Source organism: Lacerta agilis, chromosome 11 (genome assembly GCF_009819535.1).
Source record: "Lacerta agilis isolate rLacAgi1 chromosome 11, rLacAgi1.pri, whole genome shotgun sequence".
Taxonomy (NCBI): Eukaryota; Metazoa; Chordata; class Lepidosauria; order Squamata; family Lacertidae; genus Lacerta; species Lacerta agilis.
In genome coordinates this window covers 13,836,947-13,860,811 of record NC_046322.1, presented here as the reverse complement: position 1 = coordinate 13,860,811, position 23,865 = coordinate 13,836,947, and the positions used below count along the sequence as shown (strand labels likewise).

Sequence of the window (23,865 nt, the reverse complement as noted above, 5' to 3'; positions counted from 1 at the left end):
CTCAAAGCACTGCTTGTTAATTCATAGATCACTGTTATGGGTGGTTTGATCTTCAAAACTCCCAAGAGCACACACTACCTGTTGCCAAATAATTAGTTAAATAACAACTGCGATTGCTTTGTTTTTTTAAAAAGAAACATGACAACATGCTTTTGGCTTGATTGCTTAGCTCTGTCTCGTTCTCTCTCACCTTTGCTGCAAAAATGCCGTTCTGTTGAATGTCCATTTGGGAGCTTTATCCTGCAACTCATGGTTCAAGGTGTTTGTATTTGGTACAAAGGAAGGGTCAAGGAACTTCAGTGCAAACTGGGACCTGAAAGGGATCACATATCCACACCGTCAGTGAATTCACTCGAAGCTCGAAGGAGCAAATTAACTATTCTATTACAGTCTAGAATGAAGTGCAAGCCAGTCTTCAAGGACACCCCACCATCAAATAGACAAAATACTTTCTGTGACACATTACACCTGGAATCTAAACATGCTCAGTTGTGCGTATCTCACCGAATCCCAGTCCAGATGAGAACCCGGAGAAAATGTTAAGAGGCAAGTTGTTCATTCTCCCTGACATGCTATTCGTACGTGTGCTGGGAGACGCTTTCCCCACAGGAAGAACGTTTGAAAGCATTGCTCCTGTTGCCCAAAGTGATGGAAAGTTTACTATTAGATTCTGCTACATATGTAATTTTGCACTTAACATGTTGTGGGGAGGAAAATACGCTATGGAATGCTACAGGCAAGCTGGAGACCTGAAAACTATGCTTGCTACCACTTTTAATCATCTTCCTTTAGACTCTTTTTGGCCTTCTCCTTGTTCCCAGGAATTCATGTGCTTCATACTCTCCTATTCCTCTACTGCTTCTTCTGCCCCACCTATTATTATTATTATTAATTTTTTTAGTTACTATTATTATTCTTAATTGCCTTCAAAACAACAATCTCAAGGTGATGTACATGAAAGATAATGAAAAAGTGAAAAACAGCAAATACATCTAAAACCAAACTAAAACCAAACAAAGTAAAGACCCATTTATCCAGCTGGAAAAGCCTGTCAGAACAAAAATGTCTCCAGCTGTTTCCAGAAAGTGCAGACTGTGGTTGTCTGTCATATCATGGTAGCAAATGCTATTCCACAGAAGAGAGGAAGCCATACTCAAAAAGCCCTACTCCCAGTAACTGCAGAGCAGATTTCTTAGATCTTTAGAACCTGTAAGAGAAACTCCCCTGCAGACTGGCCCTTCTTCCTCTCTGTACTTTTGTTAAGTTTTTGACTTTTTGTAAGTACGGTTGTAATCCCACCCCCACCCCATTTTTCTGTTTTATCTTTTGCAAACTGCTTTCAGGTGGCTTTTTCTACACTCAGGTGGTGTATAAATTTTATGGAATAAAAAAAAAAAAGAGGGGGAAATTTTCCATTGATGAAAATTCTTGAAACCTGTGTGTGGATCAGTTTGTGTGTTCTCACCTGAACGTACTTTAGGGAGCTACCTCATACCAAGCCAGACCACTGGTCTATCTAACTCAGTATAATCTACACTGATTGATTGTTGCTTTCCAGGGTTGTTCAGACGGAAGTATCTTCCATTCTCTACTTGGAGACGCCAGGGATTTAACAAAGCAGCTACTCTACCACTGAACTAGAGTCCTTCCTAAGCATTTTGCTGCATGCATACAGGGAGTCATATAGTTTAAAAGGACCCTGAGGGTCATCTAGGCCAACCCCCTGCAATGCAGGAATCTCAACATGCAGTCCCCCATTCAATTTGAAACCATACCGGACCCTGCTTAGCTTTGCAAATGTGCCAGTGTGTACATTCGTCTCACCTGATGAGCTGCACATCATACTTTTTATCTATGTGTGACTAGAACAAATGTAACATGTAAAGCAGGGATGAGGAGCCTATAGTGCCCTCCAGATTTTGTTGGACATCAGCTCCCATAACTCATGCTAGCTGGGGCTAATGGGAGCTGGAATCCAGCAGCAGATTCTCGATCCCTGATGTAAAGCATCTTTTAGGCTGCAACTCTAAGCAACAGTAAGTCCCACTGAATTTAGGAAGACTTAATTCTGAGAAGACATGTATCTGATTATGCTGTTAGCCTCTAATTTCCCCCAATACTTCGAATTTTCTAATGATTAAGAACCAGTCTACACATTAGTCTAGACAGCAGACAATGCCACCAGAAGCAGCCACAGCATTATGGTTACATAACACTATTTATTAACGTGGCAGCATGGAGCAGACAACATGCAAAAGCCATTTCAAGTGGCACCCATGCACAGAATATAGATTAAGGTATCCAACTGCCTTGCACAGAATATAGATTAAGGTATCCAACTGCCTTGTACTGAGTCGAAATCTCTGGGCCATTTAGCCCAGTTCTGCTTCCTCTGGTAGGCAGCACCTACGCACAAAAGTAGAAAACAAACAGAATGGCCCGCCCTTTCAAATGTTGTGATCTGACAGTTCTCCTTAATTAGAAGCAGAGGGTGGGCAGGCACCTAACAGGGACGCTGCAGGATTTCCTGCATCAGCACGAGGTCGGACTAGATGGCATTTGATGTCCCTTCCAAACTCTGATTTTGATTTTTTTTCCTGTTCCAAACAGCCAGAGCCAGAGCGGTTCCTAAACGGAGAATAAGCATGGGAGGCGGAGGGGCGCAGAACGGGAGCGGATGCAAAATCAGCACCACGGACAGCGGCCGCCCCATCCAGCGGCCTCCGAAAGATAACCTCTTGCCTCAGTCGGAGCCTCAAGTTTCCCTTCACTTTTAAAGACTACTTTCTCTGAGAGGAAGGAGGCCACTTCAAGCACCTCCCACACCCCACCGCAGGAGCATTTGTGTGGGCGCTGGGAAGGGGCTTATTTTTTTGCAAAGAGCCAATGCAACGCCACGTCTGCACAGCGTGGGGCATTTCCCAGCCTCTGGACGAGCAGAGGAGGAGGAGGAAGACCCAGCAGAGCATGCGAATCGTCTTCACGACTTCCGCCTCACGGCTGCCTGGAAAACCCACCTTCCTCCTGCAATTCCCCTCCCCTAATTCTCCGGGCCCGATGTCTGCGCGCAGAGAGGAAGATGCCTCTGCTGGCGCGATAATGGGGAGCAAATCTGTATTTCTTTGGGATGGTGGGGAGCGCAACGCTTCCAAAGCAGATTTTTTTTTTAAAAAATGTATTTTAACAAATAAAATTAAGAAAGCCACAATGACACAAAGGACTCTCCTCCCCACTTCCATCACCAGACCTGCGGGGCGGTGCAGAACACCGGCGTGGGGGTGGGGGAAGACAAGGAACGGTGGAAGGGAGCGATCGGAGACCCTTCCTAGCCCCCTGCTCGTTTAAAGAGCGTTTGTGCATCTGTCAACCCACCCCCCACCCCTCCCCCAAAACGGTGGGGAAGCCGCGCCGATGTCTTCCCCCATCCCCAGTCAGGGACAGAGGGCGCCTGCGCCACCAGCTCGCCCCATGATGGAATATACATGAACCGGGCAGGGAGCCACCATGATTCTCGTCAGAGACCCGCATCATATTTTATCTATATCTATAGCTATAGGAGCCGGGGGTTCCTCACCTCCCACCTTCCTCTGGCCACTGAGGCAACCCTCCACCTCAAACCTCTGCGTGATCTGATCGATTTTTAAAAGGGAGGGATGGGGGCTTGGTTAACTGCTGGCACAAAAAGCGAAGAGGTGGGGAATGGGGGTGTCCCGGAGCGTTGATCCAATAATGATCATAATAATAGTAATATCTCTCCCCCCCCCCAACACACACCCTTCTCTCCTCTGACCCTTCCTCTCCAGCATGCATACCCTCCGCCCAGCTCACTTGCTCTTTCCTCCCCTGGAAGATGATATATGTACATTTAAATATATACATATATGTATTTCAAGCACTCACCTAAATCCAGTGTGGAACATGTACATTCGTGGCACTCCCGTGTTGGCGTATTTGGAAGTGGTGAAGATATTGTCTTTTTTCAGAGACACGTAGCTGATGAAGGACAAAATCAGCAGAGCTACGCTGAGCATCACCAGACCCAGAACACTAACCACCCGGACCATCTTGCAGCTTCTCATGCCTGGGGGCGGAGAAGGTGGGTGGGTGGGGGTGAAAGAGAGAATACACACACACACACACCACACCACACCACACACACACCACACACACGGAGCTGAAAGAGCTACATTGGAGTCAACACACCCAGAAATCAGGGATGGAGCTTGTATGTGTGTGGGGGGTGGGGAGAGGAGGGGAGGGAAAACACACACAAACACTCCAAAGGATTAATTCAAAGCACACGCACACACAGGGGAGCTAAGCGCCGAGAGGATGAAGAATTAAAAAAAAAAATACAAAAAAATGGAGGGTATGAGCTCTGCAGCGTTGTAATGGCAGCGGATGGGGGTGGGTTAAAAAAAAAGGTGGATCCTGCCGGAAATTATAGAAAGCTGACTGATCCTGCCTGCTTCCTTTGTGCAGGAAGCTGTGGATCCCATTGCCTTAAATAGGTGTCCCATTCAAAAGCACTCAGGGGGTGGCAAACACACACCATCCTGGAATATTCTGGAGATTTGCTCTCTGAACATAAGGAAAACGCCTTGCACTGAGCCGAAACATCCCAGTTCAGTATGGTCTACTCTGAAAGGCAGCGCCTCTGCCTTTCAGGGGTTTCCCAGGCCTGCCTGGAGAGAGGGGACTGGATCTGGGAGCTTGTGCATGCTTAGGCAGGTGCTGTACCATTGAACTGTGGTTCTGGGTCTGACTGAGATGGGGTAGCACCTGTTTTCCTGCCAAAATGCCATCGGAACAATAGAAGATGCTCCAGACTCCAATATTCGCCCCTTAAAAACATCACTGCCTACAGACAGACATGAGTTGGTGGTTTGGAGCTCGTACAGCACAGAACTTTGTGGTGAGCAAAGCCTTTGGGAGGTGGTTTGGAGCTGAGACAACCAAGAGCTTTGTGGTCAGTGAGCACAGCCTTCCAAATCTGGGCCTGAATCCCAGAACACACATGGGGCAGCTGTGAAAATGAGTGGACACTTTCAGGTACAGTATTCAGTGGCAAGGCTTAGCACAGGAATGAGGAAGCCAAGGCTCACCCGATGTTGCTGGACTACAACTCCCATCATCCCTGACATTTGCTGTGCTGCCTGGGGCTGATGGGAATTGGGAGTCCAACAATATCTGGAAGGCCACAGCCTTCCTTTAACCTTTTACAGTTTCAGGGGGTTGGACTCGATGGCCCTTGTGTCCCTTCCAACTCGAAGATTCTATGATTCAGGTGTTGTTTATTTATTTTTTTAAAGGGCATGTTATCAAGGGAAGTGCATGTGATGTTCCATTTTCATTTTAATTTAAAGAGAGCTGTCAGAGTTTTCCCCAATATGAGACCCCTGTCATCTACCTTGAAAGGAAAACCAGGAAGGATACCCAACTCTGGTTGTTGGCAACCCACTGAGTCCAATCCAAGGGCATGTAAAGCCCTAAACAATTTGGGACCCAAGTACCAAAACCCAGCCAGATGGGCAGGGTATAAATGATAAATCATCATCATCATCATCATGACAGGGCATTCTCTGTGTTGGCACCCCGCTTATGGAACTTCCCCCCAGGTGATATTTGGTTCAGCTCTGCAGAAATATTTACCGGTAAGTGAAGGTGAAAAACCTTTTAAACTGGCCTATGCGTTTGGATTGTAAGTGGAATTGATCTTTTGCAATATTATTACAGATATTTGTTGCTGCTCAAAGAGCTGGTGTGTGAAGTTGCTGGTGTTGTTGTTGTTCAGTCGTTCAGTCGTGTCCGACTCTTCGTGACCCCATGGACCAGAGCACGCCAGGCACACCTATCCTTCACTGCCTCTCGCAGTTTGGCCAAACTCATGTTAGTAGCTTCGAGAACACTGTCCAACCATCTCATCCTCTGTCGTCCCCTTTTCCTTGTGCCCTCCATCTTTCCCAACATCAGGGTCTTTTCTAGGGATTCTTCTCTTCTCATGAGGTGGCCAAAGTACTGGAGCCTCAACTTCAGGATCTGTCCTTCTAGTGAGTACTCAGGGCTGATTTCTTTGAGAATGGATAGGTTTGATCTTCTTGCAGTCCATGGGACTCTCAAGAGTCTCCTCCAGCACCATAATTCAAAAGCATCAATTCTACGGCGATCAGCCTTCTTTATGGTCCAGCTCTCACTTCCATACATTACTACTGGGAAAACCATAGCTTTAACTATACGGACCTTTGTTGGCAAGGTGATGTCTTTGCTTTTTAAGATGCTGTCTAGGTTTGTCATTGCTTTTCTCCCAAGAAGCAGGCGTCTTCTAATTTCGTGACTGCTGTCACCATCTGCAGTGATCATGGAACCCAAGAAAGTGAAATCTCTCACTGCCTCCATTTCTTCCCCTTCTATTTGCCAGGAGGTGATGGGACCAGTGGCCATGATCTTAGTTTTTTTGATGTTGAGCTTCAGACCATATTTTGCACTCTCTTCTTTCACCCTCATTAAAAGGTTCTTTAATTCTTCCTCACTTTCTGCCATCAAGGTAGTATCATCAGCATATCTGAGGTTGTTGATATTTTTTCCGGCAATCTTAATTCCGGTTGGGGATTCATCCAGTCCAGCCTTTCGCATGATGAATTCTGCATATAAGTTAAATAAGCAGGGAGACAATATACAGCCTTGTCGTACTCCTTTCCCAATTTTGGGAAGTTGCTGGTATTCTAACAAAAATATGTAACACTAGAACATGTGGACCTCCAGTGAAGCTGAATGTTGGAGGATTCAGAAGAGATTTTTTTTTAATACCTGTAGTACCTCTTCGTGCATTGCAGAGTTTTGTATATATTGTGGTATTTTATGCATTGTGACTTGCAGTTATTTTTTTACTGATCATAGTTTAGTAATTATTTATTGTAATTGTTAAGAGTGAATTTCTGTTTAATTATTATTTGCTGATGTTTTGAGAGTAAATTTTATTATATTTTAATAGATTATTGAAAATTACTTTTATCTGGTATAAGTAGTTCCATTTTAAAGTTATGTTTTATTATGACTTTTTGTCTTGGATCAGTTTACTATATAAAGGTGTGCTTTCTTTGTTGCATATTTTGTTGCTGTAAATCGCCTTGTGCATGGTAATTTAGAGTGGCAGATTACAGATTAATAGGGAAGCGAAATGAAATGAAATAGCTAAGCTGTGGAAGTTGCTCCCAAAGGAGGAACTGATGGCCACCAACCTGGAAGGACTGGACCCATTCATAGAAGAGAAGGTTGCTAGCCAGGATGGCTGTGCTCTGCCTCCATGGTTGGAAGTAGTAATGCTTCTGAATACAAGTTGCTGGAAACCACAGGAGGGGAGAGGGCTCTTGTGCTTGGGTTCTGTTCCATGGGTTTCCCACAGGCATCTGGTTGATCATTGTGATAACAGGATGAACTAGATGTGCCACATACCCTATCCACTTTATCCACACCAAAAGGACCCAGAATGTTATATACTTAAGTATAGTTGTATATAAGTTACAAGAACTTGGACACACTTGGACAATGTAGGACACACCTTCTTGAATTGTAGGTATGGAATGTGCGTTTCAAAACGAATTCTCATTCGTCTTATCTAGGTTGACCCTTGAAATCAGCACATCACTGTTTGCTAATAGACTCTAAATGTATTGCATTTGCAGCCCAGAAAAGTACAAATATAGACCTGATTCCAAACAAACTTATCGATTTTAAAATTTATGCATAGGTTGTAAGATGACCAAGATGTATCTTAGTACAGTACAGTGATGAGCACAGCTTTTTGACCTCCTTGGCAGGTCCTGGCTGGCAAAGATACAAGCCGGAGCTGACTAGATGAATCAAATTAGACCCTGTCTGTTGGAGTCACAGCCCATCCATGCATAATTTTCCAAACAGATGTATGTCAGGATTTGTCTTGTAGTTCTGCCTAGGTTCTTGTTGTAGTCTATATGCAAGTCTTAAGGTATGGCTGAAAGCCAATGATGCAACAGTTATGCAGAAGCTAAGCAGGGTCTGGATGAGAGACCAGCTGAAGGTCTCATGTGATCTGCATTTAGCATCATGGAAGAAAGCAATAATATAACTATAATTAAAAAAAATGAAATAAAGCTTAGAATAATTGTTCCTAAGAGAGAAAGTCTGCTCAGAGCCCTGTTTGCCATCTTAATGAGATGTGTGTGTTGATTGTTGTGGTGGTTGTTGCAAACCAAATAATTTGATTATTGCTCCTAAGGAAGGTGGTTGTTTTTTTAAAAAAAAACAACAACAACTAACAAATAAAAGTCAGAGTAGTCTTTACAATCAAATCAATCAATCAGTAAACCAGTCAATCAATTCAGTCAGTCAATCTCACAAAAGTTACGAGCCTGCTAAAAGGCTAAACAGGGAGAAGACTCTGCAGTCAGCATGGAAATGCAAGCTATTAGTCTCTTAGATGGCTAGTAAAAATTAAATAAAATTGCTTTCTTCCAAATGGACTGGTGGAACAAGGGAAAGTGGCCTTCTACCAAGGGGACAAGTGGACTTGGGGAAAGGCCACAGCTCAGTGGTACAGCATCTGTTTTGCATGCATTACGTCCCTGGTTCAATTCCCAGCATCTCCAAGTCAGGCTGAGAAAGTCTGAAATCCTGGAGAGATGCTGTAGGTCAATGAAGATAACATGGGAACAAGGTGGGCAGGCATCTCCTTATGTTCCTAAGAAGGGTGGAGTGGTCCATTCTCCCTCTGCCAGTCCCTTCCTTTGCAGTTAGCGCTGAAATCAAGCAAGCTAGTGGAAGAGGGTTGGAACATCATCTGCCAGCTTGTTTGCTCATCTCTGCATGGAAATCCACACACTCACCTGTGGCTACCAGGCGAACTGTTAGATAAGAGGCTAAATCAGTCACCAAACTTTATTATCTTAGCCAAGGCCATAACAAAGGAACTATACACCAGGAAGATAAATATGTGGCTAAAAGGAAGGTTAAAACTCCAAATCAGAACCAAAGTCCAAGTCAGAAAATACCCAATGGACAAACCTGTCCTACGGATTAAAATTAGTTTGGCAGTTATTCCCTCTTTCTAGGGAATTCTGTAGATTCCAGAAGAGTTTCTGCATTAGTCTGATCTGGCAAAAAAAAGCCAAATGCTATAACCTTCCAAGAAATAGAGGCCACTGTGTTAGGTACATTTGGTTGCTGGGAAAGGGCAGTTGAAATGGGCTCTGGCCTCCCAGAGTTTATGCTACAAAAACCATGTGCTCATCTCCAAGGTGCCACTAGGGTTAGGGACATCTAATATTAAATTTATTTATTTATAAATTTATTAAATTTATTTATTTGCCAAAAAATTTAAGCCCACCAACATTAAGAAAAATAATAATGGTGGTGAACAGCACACAGCCAACAAGAGAATTGCATTCATAACACAAGTATAAAATACATCACAAATCAGTAGATCTCAAAGAAAACTTGGGTGAAAAGATGAGCTTGAAGCCAGCATCAGGTAGAGGCCTGCCTGATGTTCATTGGAAGCACATTCCGAAGGGCAGCTGCCACCAGGCTAAAGGCCCTGGCCTGGTCTTAGAGGATGCAAGTTTAACTTTAGGAGAATAGGTCATTACTAAGAGAGTCTTTGATTGAAGTGACTAGGCAGTGGTATACAAGGTAAGACATTCCTTTGAGGTCACCTGTCCCCAAGTTGTTTTGTATACATGCCCACAGCAAGACCATAAAGCATACTGGCAGCTCTTTCAACACAGGAGTGACTGGGCACTCACTTCAACAGCCTAGTGGCAGTATTCTGCAACAGCTCTCAACAAACCTCTACAATTTATGCCAGCATAGTCCATGCACAGCCACGTAGCCAAATCAGGTTATAATTTAGATGACCAATTAGAGCTGGGAGTGTGCGTGTGGTTCACCAAACAATGGATACTGCTTGCATCGGAAACCATAACCTCAATTTTGCAAATGAAGGCATCTGGTAGATCAGTCTTGGCTCTGGCAGGATCTAATTGGACCCTCAGACAACAGAAACAATAGAATCGTAGTCTTGGAGGCCTTATTTGGAAATGGTAGAAAATGAGAGGAGAGTGTAGTGAGGGTTATGCTTTAGTTCCTTTACTGCACACTGTATAAGCCTGCTAGGGAAGAGATTTCACCTCTTATCCAGAATTTCTTATTGGCCTGCTTATCAAAAATGTGACTCCTACCCCAGCTCCCAGTTGAGAGCTGGGAAGATTCACTCCTCTATGTGTGGATTAAGAATTAAGATATAATTGTGACAGAGGGCTATATGCATATGGTTTTGTGTTTTATTGCTTTTTTACAAAATATTTCCCTCCCCTTCTCTTTCTTTCCCTTCCGTTTATCTTTCTTTTCTCTTTACTGCTGTGTCCTTCATTATTATTATTTTAGTTACAGGTAGGTAGCCTTGTTGGTCTGTTGGTCTCTAAGGTGCTACTGGAAGGAATTTTTTTTAATTACCGTACTTTTCCGTGTAGAAGACAAGGGTTGGTTTTTTACTCTAAAATAATGTTTAAAAAACGGGGGTCATCTTATACATGGAAGGGACGCGGGTGGCACTGTGGTCTTAACCACTGAGCCTCTTGGGCTTGCCGATCGGAAGGTCGGTGGTACGAATCCCCGTGATGGGGTGAGCTCCCATTGCTCGGTCCCAGCTCCTGCTAACCTAGCAGTTCGAAAGCACTCCAAAAAGTGCAAGTAGATAAATAGGTACAGCTGTGGCGGGAAGGTAAACGACGTTTCCATGCTCTGTGGCACTCGTCACGGTGTCCTGTTGCACCAGAAGTGGTTTAGTCCTGCTGGCCACATGACCCGGAAAGCTGTCTGCAGACAAACACCGGCTCCCTTGGCCTGTAAAACGAGATGAGCGCAGCAACCCCATAGTTGCCTTTGACTGGACTTAACCATTCAGGGGTCCTTTACCTTTTACCTTATACATGGAGAGTGCGTGGTGGGGGGATGGGAGATAGGTTGCATCCGCGAGTAGGAGCTTGTCAGCGGTGATATTGTGGGTTATTGGTGGCTGTGTCAAGTGCTGCTTTGGATTGGCTGCTGCTGCGGTAATAGGGTGGGTGATTGGTTGCCGTGGCAAGGTTTGCTGTGGATTAGCTGCCACTTTGGCACCTGGGCGTGTGATTGCCGTTTGCTGTTGGTGAGTGGGCAGACGCATGTTGGCTAGCGCTACACGAGCGATTGTCAGCATGTGTCAGTCTGGTTAGTGATTTTCGCCATTTTCGTCCCCATCCCCCCAAAGCTCAACAACTCTGGGCCATCTCCACCCATTTTCTTAAATTTGAGTCCCCCAAAATAAGTGTCGTCTTATACATGGGGGCGTGTCGTACACGGAAAAATACAATAGTTTTATTGTCTCTTATGTTGAAAACTTTCAATAAAATTAATTATTTAAAAAACATGAAATTCCTACCCCCACCAAACAGATGTAAGAGATTAGAGTGCTCTGTTGGTTTCTGTTGCTGGAAAAGTTTCCTGGAGCCAAAGTTGTGGGCTGTTATGCGGAATCTTACATGTAATAGCGCTATTTTATTATCCCTCTGTATTGTTTATAGTTATTGATGTGTATGACTGATTGCTATGCCCGATGGCTAAGGCAATAAAGTTTTGTCAATTGATTGATTGATAGGGGCCACTTTGATTTTTATATAAAAACTCCCTTTTCCCATTACTAGAAACGACACTGCCTGTTTTTACAGCAAGAGCCACAAAAATGCCTCCAGCTACCTCTGCAAGAGGTCCCCCACCTTTTTCATATGTAGTTGCTGGAGTTCAAGTGAAAGTTATGAATGAATCAGATGTGGTTTATCACAAGTCAAGTAGAAAACGTGAAAAGACTTGACATAGGATTTGTGGCTCAGCCAAAGTAGCTTTAATTGATCTGGGGCTGTGTCTTCTGCCTTGCCTACAATGTTCCCGTGTTTGCAATGGCCCACAAGCTGCAGTGGCTTTCCCCTCAAATTGAGGACCCAATGAGGGAATGGCAGATAAAACATGGATGGCACATGTTTCCTCCCATGTTCAAATTATGTGGCCAGGAAGAAGGAAATAGGCCAAGCCGAGGTATTAGCAAAACTGTCCGTTTTCAGTGCACTCTGAAACACCAGCAAATCATATTGCTCTCACACTTCCTTTCTTGACATTCTGTAAAACAGCTTCCCAGCTGAGATTAACCGTAAGTGGCTTCTGATGTTAGATGAATTGTCTTCCTTGTAGAGCCACCAGGAGCAAGGCATTGCCAAAATGTTCAACTCTGCTGTGACAGTTTGAACATTGGAGGACAACCTTTTCAAGGGCATTTGACAATAGACGCAATCTAGTTTGGTGTTCTGCACCAACCCTTTTCTCTTGCAATTGCCATTCCTTGTTTGTTCACTTTTTACAGGTGATTCTCATGACAAACGTAGTTATGAAACTGTTGCATCGCACTGTTTTCCGCCTTCTTCCTCCTGTGCTTTTCAGACCCGATTCATGATTATTTTTGTTTTTTGTTTTTGCAGATGCTCTAAAATGCAACTGTAGCAATAGCAACATGTTGGGCTCAGAGGATGAAACAATCTGAGAAACAATTAATGCTGCCAATGGAAATACCATTGCAATACATAATGACAGTGAAGCATGGAAACACATATAAAAACATATTAAATAAACAATAATAAACAGGAGAATGGGAATTTTCAGTTTGTTCAGTGGTTTTTTTGAGCTACAGTCTCTTATGTGCTATTATTGCGATATATTAGTTCATTTTGTATGTGTTTTCATGCCTTACTGTTGTTATGTACACACAGATCCTGCTATCTGCCAGCTCGCTCTGCAAAAAGTTACTTATCGAAACATAAAGAATTGTGCCCAAACCCTGCTACACACTCCACAGATTCCAAAATCTGAACATCCAGAGTTTTTCCACTTTCTGACTTCCTTGCCTGTTTGTGCTTTGCTGGTTGGCAGCAAGCATTTTTGGGCAGAAACCATGCAGGCAGGAAGAGAGTGAGATTGGACAAATCAGAGTGTGGGAGAGATGCGTGGGGCAATTCAGTTTTTCCTGTTTCTCTCTTTTGCTGGCTGGCTGTAGCCATTGAGGGAAGAAACCACGGAGAGAAGGACTGTGCGGCGAGACCGGGCAAATCCCTGATGAGAAATGTATCCATAGGAATCCATGGAAATTGTAGACTCGTTACGTGAACGCTTGTCTAATGAACGACTTCCAGGCAATGCATTGTATTTGGTAAGCAAAACATGTGTGTATTGTATTGCTATTTCCATTAATCTTAATTATTTCTTATATTTTTTACAAGTTTCATTTTCTCTTTCTCTCTCTCTGTGTGTGTGTGTGTCTTTGTGTGTGTAGCTGGGGACCCTTTCCTTTGTATTTGTGGGTTTTTAAAAACTGTTCTTTTAATATTTTTAAAATATTTTGTTGGGAGCCACTCAGAGTGGCTAGGGCAATCCAGTCAGCTGTGTTGCATATTATTATTATTATTATTATTATTATTATTATTATTATTATTATTAAGCAGGGTTGAGGAACCTTTGGCCCTCCAGAACTGGTCCTCTTTATTTGATTTTTTTTGTTCATAGTCACTTGACTCTATGATTTAACCATGCTGGCATCCTTTTAGGCTTATAGAATCATAGAATTACAGAGTTGGAAGGGAACTCAGGGGTCATCTACTTTAACCCTCTGCAATGCAGGAATCCCAACTAAAGCATCCATGATAGATTGCTATCCAGATAATAATAATAATAATTTATTTATACCCCGCCCATCTGAGCAGCTTCCAACAAAATATTAAAATACAGTAATCCAGTAATAACCAGAGCATGCACCACTCTGGCGAGACTGTCCACAGGCAGGCAGGGTCTCGGCTTGCGTACCAGATGGAGCTGGTAGACAGCTGCCCTGGATACATAATTGACCTGCACCTCCATGCACAGCTGTGAGTCCAAAATGACTCCCAGGCTGCACACCTGGTCCTTCAGGGGCACAGTTGCCCCACTCAGGACCAGGGAGTCCCCCACAGCTGCCCACCCCCTGTCCTCCCAAAACAGTACTTCTGTCTTGTCAGGATTCAACCTCAATTTGTTAGCCGCCATCCATCCTTCAACCGCCTCCAGGCACTCACACAGGACCTTCACCGCCTTCACTGGTTCCAATTTGAAAGAGAGGTAGAGCTGGGTATCATCTGCATATTGATGAACACCCAGCCCAAACCCTCCCAGTGGCTTCATGTAGATGTTGAAAAGCATGGGGGAGAGGGCAGAACCCTGAGGCACCCCACAAGTGAGAGCCCAGGGGTCTGAACACTCATCCCCCAACACCACTTTCTAGACACTTTCTAGATGACAGATGGTGTTAGACTCCAACTGCTAGCCAACATGTCCAATGGCCATGGATGATGGAAGTTGTAGTCCAGCAGCATCTGAAAGGCCAGGAGCAATGTTATTCAGTTTTCAGGGCAACAATTTATGGCTACCTTTGTTAGAACTTGTCACTGTGAAAACCCCTCCAAGTTAGGCAACCACTCACCATGTTATTTAATTTTTTTGAAATAGTCCCTGGACTATATTGGAGGAATACAGAAGAAAAGAGTGGTTCTGAGCATGTGCAGAAAGCTGTGGGACTTTGCAGCATGGACTAGAGGGCGGTACTTTGAGGACTAGTCTGCCTGAGCTAAGAGATGACATGGGACATTTTTAAAGGATTTCTTTTCGTTGGCGGAGGGGGGGAGGCGACGGTAAATGCATGTTTACTTCCGAGCAAAAAAATGTCGCGATATAAGCGTATTTTAAAACGAAACGCTTACTGCTATTTCAAGGGGCTCTAGAAATTTCTGTTCTATCATTTTCATTGTACGTATCTGACTTCAAATGATTTACACACACACACACCGTTCGGTATTTTATATAGTTGTAAGTTGCTGCCTTTGAGGCACGTTTTAGGGTGGTTTTTTTGTTCTTGTTTTAAGAAAGCGAGGCCTAAATGCTGGAAACAATAAAATAATTGCAATAGATGTCCAGAATTCTGAGGGAAATTTTTTTTCCAAGCACAAAACCCCTCAGACATAAATAAACCTCTGGCATTCCTCTAAACCTATGAATTAAGGTTAGGTTATTTACTCACACATACAGCTTCTGGGGCCTTCAAATTTACCTTCAGTTGTGGCAATGCGCTCCCATGTGCTCTTGCTGGAATAAAGGCCTCTCTCCTGAGGAATTGCACAGAAGAAGGTCAGCATGGACTAAGGAACTCTGGGAATTGTAGTTCTTAAAACACTACGCCTCACAGGAAGGCACAGCACTCCCTGTCGCTCAAACAAGAAGGCCTACACCTTCACTAAGGCAATACTGCACTGCACATTCAATGCAGAGATCTCTATCGAGTGCGTTAAGCGACATGGGCATAGCCAGGATTTTTTTGGGGGGGGGGTAGGGGCTGGACACCCCTCCTGTTACCATCTTCCGTCTGGCTGTGTCCAGCAGATTCGGAATGAACTGTCTCAACGACAGTCGTTTAAAATTACTTTCTTTTGACCCCAACTGCTTGGGGGGGGGGATCTGTCAGAACATTTCAAATGTTCTGATTATTTCCACTTTTATTTAAGTGTTTTTATTTATTTACTTGGTTTAGATTGAGTGTGTGGGTGCTGCCGCCTCCTTTGCACCCCTGGCTACGCCCATGTCAAGCGAAACTCTGGAAAACCTGGATTTCAACTGCCCTTTCCCAGCAACCAAATGTTTAACTTCTTTTTTTTTTTAATAAAAAAACACACACCTTAAAGTTAACATTTTTAAAAAAAGAACTAGTAAAATTCAGGAGTCAACCGCTGAAAAAACAAAGAAGTTGAAAAGTTAGCAGTCTGTTTTTTTGTTTTGTTTTTAAACTAGTCAGTTCCCATGACTGCTGGTGCATTACATACTCCCCAACATTTCGCTGATGAAAATAGGGACACCCTATTCCATACCCCCAACATTTCTCTTATGAAAATAGAGATGCCCAGTGCTATTTTTCTAGGAAAAGAGGTGGCAGAACTCACAATGAACACACCTCCTTTGTTCTCTTATCATGGCAATGGCACCCACCTGAGAGGTACTGGAACTGAGTTCTGGCGAGTTCTGGCTGGAAAAAAAGCCCTGGGGACATCCTATTTCATACCCTCCAACATTTCTTGGATGAAAATAGGGATGTCCTAAGGAGGAGTACTTTGCCCACCTCATGATAAGAGAAGACTCCTTGAAAAGACCCTGATGTTGGGAAAGATGAAGGGCACAAGGAGTAGGGGACGACAGAGGATGGATGAGATGGTTGGACAGTGTTCTTGAAGCTACTAGCATGAGTTTGGCCAAACTGCGGGGGGCAGTGAAAGATAGGTGTGCCTGGTGTGCTCTGGTCCATGGGGTCATGAAGAGTCGGACACAACTGAACAACAACAACAACAACAACAACAACAACAACAACAAAGGAAGAGTGGGACATTCCAGGGTCAAATCAGAAACTGGGACATCCTCTGTAAATCTGGGAGTGTCAATGGAAAATAGGGTATGGGTGGTAATATACAAAAGCTCTGCCTCCCACCCCTCTGAGAAAGCACATGTTTGCCAACCCTGAACAAAAAAAACCCGAAGTTGCTGAGAAATTAGCGCATTTTTGAGCTGCTGATACACACCTGCAGAAGCTCTTCTGAAAAATCCTTTATTGTGTGATTACAGTTGCATAAACCAGTGTATTGCCCCCCCCCTCAAAATCATTAACAAGAAAGAGGCATCCTCACCTGTGCCAGCGTGAAGGGATAGTGCTTCTTCTAAGATGATGCTCTGCAGTTTTTATATTATATAATTATATGATATTTATATAGTATTAATGCTTATATATGTATTATATTTTATAACTACTCCTATATTTCGTATTAAATAGCAATTAGAAATGTAACTTTGCATAGGTATTTATTTCTTTAACTATCCAGGAAAGATCTGCTGTTGCTTTTTAGCCAACCAAAAGTTTTCAAATGGTTTAAACCAGGGGTCAGCAAACTTTTTCAGCAGGGGGCTGGTCCACTGTCCCTCAGACCTTGTGGGGGGGGGACTGTATTTTGAAGAACCAAAAAATGAACGAATTCCAAAGCCCCACAAATAACCCAGATATGCATTTTAAATAAAAGCACACATTCTACTCATGTAAAAACACACTGATTCCCGGACCATCCGTGGGCCGGATTGAGAAGGCGATTGGGCTGGATCCAGCCCCCGGGCCTTAGTTCACCTACCCATGGTTTAAACTAACCAATTGGAATTGATTAAAGCAGGGGTAGGCAACCTAAGGCCTGTGGGCCAGATGCGGCCTAATCACCTTATCAATTCAGCCCACGGATAGTCCAGGAATCAGCGTGTTTTTACATGAGTAGAATGTGTGCTTTTATTTAAAATGCATCTCTGGGTTATTTGTGGGGCATAGGAATTCGTTCATCCCCCCCCCCCAATATATAGTCCAGCCCACCACATGGTCTGAGGGACAGTGGACCAGCCCACGGCTAAAAAAGGTTGCTGACCCCTGGATTAAAGCTTTCCGTCTGCAAACCTGGACTGATCCTCCAATGAACAGGCACTGCAGCCCATCCTGGCTTTCTGATTGGAGCCGTTGTGCATGCTTGCCTCAAGCCTAACTCATTCACAAGGGAGGGGACAACGCTGGGGTGGAGAACCTTTTTGGCTTCATGGGCCAGGTCCTTATTAGAAGCAGCTTCAGGGCTCCCCACTTTGCAGTCTTTCTCCAGTTTGCAAACTGCTTCCCAAAACACAACTATTCCCCCTCTTGCTTACATCAGCAATCTGCAATTTTTAAACTATCCCTTCTGGACTCTGCATTGTCTTGCTAGCTACCCAGAGCCCAGGGTGGGGCTCTACCCCTCTGCATCCAGCAGACAGCCTTTGCCTTGTTGGCAGATTTCTTAATGGGCATCACCATCCTGTCTAGCATTCTCTTAATGACCCATCTCTTCAGTTGATTACTTCATCAGCCAGCTAGCCTGGCTTATTTCCTTTTTAACATGGTTTATATTTTAACATGCTAAATTCAATGTCTGGCACCCCGGAATTAGAAGGGAGAGTCCAGGCACCCCACAAACTGATAGTGCTGGGGTCTTATTTTAATATGGAGGAGAGGGTAAAAGGCAACCTTCCACCTGCACAATTTTCTCCCTTGAGATATTGTGCGAATGGGGCCAATACCTTTGAACGTGCACATTTCCAGGGTTCCCCCCCCAAAGTTTGCAGGTAGAAAAGGTGTGAAGTGCCCCACTGAAGCAGCACCCTAAGTCCAGGTGAATGTCCTGTGCATCGGGGAGGCAGGTGGGGGAACCCATGTTCTAGAAAGAAACAAAGAATAGGGTGTTTTTGGCTTCACATTCTTTAGAGATAGCAGGATGTCAGTAGCCCCCAAGAGAGGGTGGAAGTAAATGAATCATTGCTCGAAACTGAAGGATATCATCCGTGCTGAATGGTGAAAAGGAGTCCCAAACAGTATCTTCATTGATTTTTCTATAATTGACAAAGAAGCTTGGTTTGCCTTAGGGCTTCTAAGCTAAAGATGTGGGGAGACCCATGTTTAGGAAGCTGCTTTTTGCCACAACCTGTGCAAAATTGCACCTCAATTAGTTGTCTTTTTTTTTTCTTTTTAATGCAGTCATGCTCTGGACAAGTGTCTGGTTTGATAAGCTTTCCATTCCCGTGGTTCATTAAAGAGAATCAAGCAGCCCTCATTGTTAGGTAGCATTGCTGAAGAATTCACAGCCAACGGAGAACTGGGCATTCAGTTATGGATATGTTATTTCAGTGACAAACTTGTTTGCACAAACACATGAGTGATAATGGGTACTGGAGTGAACCTTTAAGAAGTCAAGAATGATCTATAAGGTTAAGGACAGGCGAAAGAAAGCAATTCTTTGCACGGTGCGTAGTTAAAACTATGGAATCCGCTCCCAAAATATGTAGCGATGGCCAACAACTTGGATGGCTTTAAAATATGATTCAACACATTGATGGAGTAGAAGACTAATCACTGACCACCAGCCTTGCTGACTATGTTCTCTCTCCACTGCTGGAGATACATAGCATGCCTCTGAATAGTTGGGAATCGCAAGTGGGGAGAGCACTGTTGCGGCCAGGTTCCACTTTCGGGCTTCCCACAGGTTGGCCACTTCGAGAACAGGATGCTGGACCTAATGGGCCATTGGCCTGATCCAGCAGGACTCTTTTAATGTCCTTAAGTTAGCCTACTCTGATATGTTACTGTGTTGGATTCCTCAAATACAGTACAGAGCAACATTGGTACAATCAAGATAGGACCCTGGCGAAGAAGCCTGGGGTCCCACTTAACAAAAGGAGCAGAGCGGGTTTGCTGGAGGTGTTTTCGATGCTTACTAACACTCCCCACCTCCCCCATTTGGATATGCAGACATGCCATTTTATTCTGCATACTTCTTCTTAAACTCTCTTGATTGCAGTTACAGGTGGGTAGCCGTGTTGGTCTGCCATAGTCAAAACAAAATAGAAAATTCTTTCCAGTAGCACCTTAGAGACCAACTGAGTTTGTTCTTGGTATGAGCTTTCGTGTGCATGCACACTTCATCAGATACACTTTATCTCATTATACATAACAAAGCCATCTTTAGCCATCTCACCCCTTGCCTTTCCCTGCAGCCCTTAAGAGTCGTCAACAGGTTTTCCACACCTATCAGCTGATCACCCATTCCCACCACCCTTCTGAGTAATACCCCTCCCCACTCCCTCACTATATTTAAGGATCTGGTGACTTCTGTTTCAGTGTATCTGAAGAAGTGTGCATGCACATGAAAGCTCATACCAAGAACAAACTCAGTTGGTCTCTAAGGTGCTACTGGAAAGAATTTTCTATTTTGTTTCTCTTGATTCCACCTGGCTTTGATCGTTTCATTATGCCTACTCGCTTCTAAAGCCAGCTGATTTTATTGGTGTTTTCTTACGATGATCTTATATTGTTTTATGTAAACTGCTTAGCGATTTTTTGAGTGGTCTGCAAGTCTTGTTAAATAAAACATGACTACCGTTTGAAATAACAGGGCAATTCCAAACCCCTGATCCGCCACACTGGAGAGGGTTTAAATGAGACTGAGATCTCTGTCCATCCAGCAAACCTGATGTGGAACTCTTGACTGTGCCCACTTAAACCCATGGGCAAAGTGGCAGTAGCTGGTGCCTAACAAACAAGGTATCTGAGAGTGTGGAGAGGGCAGCATGGGAGTGGACCTGCACCAGCCAAGGAGCCACTGAATCTTTAGCTGGTTCGGTTCCCGAGGAGTTGCTGCTGCCACAGTCCTGATCCAGGCTCGCTGCTGTGACGGTCTGGAGTTGGCACATGTCCGAAATGCAGGATTTTCCTGCCCACACCTAAACGTACGGTGTGGGTGTGGGTGTGAGTGTGGAGGTGCCCCAGCTCTACAATTAAGAACACAGAAGATATCACACAAACGTGCCCTTTTATGAGAGCTCCTTGAAAACCAACCACAAGAATGCGTTGGAAACGGGGAAGAAATCTACAATTCCCCCCCCCCCAATCCTTTAACCAGCCTAATGGAGAGCTCAAAAGGTTGGTAATCTCAGCTCATGATCCCAGGTGCATGGAGAGCTGTAACTTCAATTTGTTTTAATGATTGTAAGGACAGAAGGAGGGGCAGGGTGAGTGGAATGCAAAAGAAAGAAGGAAAGAAAGAAAGAAAAGTGATGTTTTGAACATCCTCCAAAGACTTAAGGCTTGACTGGCTGGCTGGGGATAGGTGAGTCCCCCAGGAACATCTTCAAAAGTAGTTGACACCGAATGGTTGCCCTTTCAAATTACTTTGAATCCCTAGTCATACTCACAAATCAGGCTGCTTAAAGGCTGGTAAATAGACAGATTTTCCCACAGCCTATTCAATGCATTAGCAGAAGTACAATGGAGGTTTAATTCAGTGTTTAGCATTGAAACAGACTTACTATGAGATACTTTGCCTGCAGACAGACAGTCAGGTCATGTATCCACAGCAGCGACCAGAGGAGAAATGACCACTGGAAGGAGCGCAGAGAGAGAGAAAAACAGCATGATGCACCTGCAGCAGCACAACTGGATGCCTTCCTCTGCCCCAGCTGCAACAAAACATGTCTCTCCCTTATTGGTCTCTGGAGGCAAAGCAGGTGCTGTAACTCTCCTGTGGTTTGACTTCACCTCCTCCATTGTCTCCCGAGAAAGCTAGATGTCACTTTCAACTCCATGGGTTCCTCCATGAGTGTGGGGGAAGAGGACCTATATTTGGCACAAGGAACCTCAACCACCTCAATCCTGCCTTGCTTAGGTGTACGCCAAAGATGCCAAAGGTGCCGACAAAGGTCCGTATAGTTAAAGCTATGGTTTTCCCAGTAGTAATGTACGGAAGTGAGAGCTGGACCATCAAGAAGGCTGATCGCCAAAGAATTTATGCTTTTGAATTATGGTGCTGGAGGAGACTCTTGAGAGTCCCATGGACTGCAAGAAGATCAAACCTATCCATTCTCAAAGAAATCAGCCCTGAGTGCTCACTAGAAGGACAGATCCTGAAGTTGAGGCTCCAGTACTTTGGCCATCTCATGAGAAGAGAAGACTCCCTAGAAAAGACCCTGATGTTGGGAAAGATGGAGGGCACAAGGAGAAGGGGACGACAGAGGATGAGATGGTTGGACAGTGTTCTCGAAGCTACTAACATGAGTTTGGCCAAACTGCGAGAGGCAGTGAAGGATAGGCGTGCCTGGCGTGCTCTGGTCCATGGGGTCACGAAGAGTCGGGCACGACTGAACGACTGAACAACAACAACAACGCCAAAGATGTTTCATGGATAGATGTGAAAATGTTGAGTGTGATTGGCAAAGGTAACTTTGTCAATGGGTGCACATGTCATGGGTGGTCTGTGGCTTTCCTGTTCACCCGTGTCCCCAAAAATGATTTTTGCCACCCGTGTCCCCAAAAATGATTTTTGCAGGTGCTGTATTTTATTTGACTCTATGTAACACCCTTTCCCTGCCTTAATTTATGGAATTCAGATTTATATTTCCAGACCAACTTTAAGCTCAGTGCACCGGAATCATGCAACAGAACAATGATCCAAAACAATATCGACTGATAGGGAAAAAGCAGCAGCGGCTGAAGCAGCAAATATCACCCCAGACCGAAAGAAAAGAAACCCAGACATGTCTTTGCTTTGCTCTTCATTAACTTGGTGAGGCAGACAATATTTGGGCCACCTGGGGCCTTCCTCGGTGCAAAAGATCTGATATGACCTGTGCAGTCATTGAGATGCCCATTCAATTTATTTTAAATGGGGGGTAGGTGGGGGAGAGACACACACAGCACAATGGAACTCCCGGAAGAAGCCTCCCAATGTGATCCGCACCAGTTGAAGTAAGCTTGTGTTTTAGAATTTACACTGGAGGGAATGCAGTACAGAGAAATCGCCACCTTTGTGGATATAACCAAGTTTCTGCACCTATTAGGGTTACAATATACCCATCACTGAAACAAGTGCGGGGCTGAGGGGATGCAATTTGGTAGTTTCATCACCTCCAGATCTCCTAACCCAATAGGCAAATTTAGCACATGCTTATCATAGCTGTCCACTTTCCCCCCCTTTTTAAAGGGAAATTCCCTTATTCCAAATAGGATTCCTCGCAAGAAAAGGGAAAAGTTGACAGCTATGATGCTTATGGCACCAGCAAAGCAGGAGGACACAAACATATATGAGAGAGAAATTCTGCTTTGAAAGAATTTTGCAATCAGAAAAATCTGGAAAGAAGCTATTTTAATTTCAGCATACTGTACGTGCAACTTTGGTGTCATTTCAAATGTAAAATTTTATTTTACGTTTCAGTATTCATTTGGAATTGCCTATGGGGTGGCACCATAAAGCTTTCAGTGCTCGAGGCCTCCAAAGCATAGCTGTCAACTCCCCCCCCCCTTTTTAAGGGAAATTCCCTTCTTCCGAATAGGATTCCTCGCAAGAAAAGGGAAAAGTTGACAGCTATGCTCCAAAGGTCTTAATCCAGCCCCGCATGTGTGTTTTGCAACCACAGTATAATTTTAAAGGCTCTGCACGCCTTTCTTTCATCATTTTATTATAGTTCATCAACCAAAGCTCTCAAAGAGCTGCTTTTTTAAAATTTTATTTTAAGAACCTATAACTCAACATGCAACTCAAATGATCTCAGTGTATCTAGCTTTCAACCAGAGGGTTGGTGGTTGAAGTCCACCCAAGGACGGCTGTGGGCACCTGTAAAGCTGTGTGCCATTAGGCTATGGCACTCTGCACATGCACATGCACCAACTCTCATGCACAAAGACACAGACACTACATGCACACATTGGCACACATACACCATCATGGAAAGGCAGGCTTCCAGGGGTAACCTTCCCCACCAGTATTTCTCTGCATTAAAAATTATTTTATTTTTTATTTTATTCATTAAATTTGTATACCACCCTTCATCCCTAGATCTCAGGGTGGTTCACTACATAAAATTACAGACTGCGCCCACCAATGCTGTTAAGCGGGCTTTGTGTCTTCATGCGATTTAAATACATTTAAAAGGTATGCAGCACTGCCCTGCCCTGCTCTGTGTCATTTTTTCTCTTAAAACTTGCCCCCAGCACTTCCAATGCAGCGGGAATATATCTACTCTGCTTATAGTTCCCTGGGGTTTGGTGGGCCGCAGGAAGAGCTGCCGAGGGCCGCATGCAGCCTGTGGGTGATGGGTTGACCACCTTTGATTTATTTAAAATTTGGTAAGCCACCC

The 23,865-nt window shown here is 44.2% G+C and overlaps 1 protein-coding gene across 1 annotated transcript in view; it reads right to left on the bottom strand.

Moving 5' to 3' along the window:
• ST8SIA3 (ST8 alpha-N-acetyl-neuraminide alpha-2,8-sialyltransferase 3) overlaps positions 1 to 15,183 on the bottom strand; it is a 35,672-nt gene extending 20,489 nt beyond the window's left edge. Inside the window, exons 1-3 of the mRNA XM_033164468.1 lie at positions 15,161 to 15,183; positions 3,901 to 4,081; positions 191 to 313 (exon numbers count right to left, since the gene is read on the bottom strand). Coding sequence (XP_033020359.1) covers positions 191 to 313; positions 3,901 to 4,081; positions 15,161 to 15,164 — 308 coding nt within the window. The 5' untranslated portion in view covers positions 15,165 to 15,183. The remainder of the gene's footprint in view (positions 1 to 190; positions 314 to 3,900; positions 4,082 to 15,160) is intronic.
• Between the last annotated feature and the right edge of the window lie 8,682 nt (positions 15,184 to 23,865).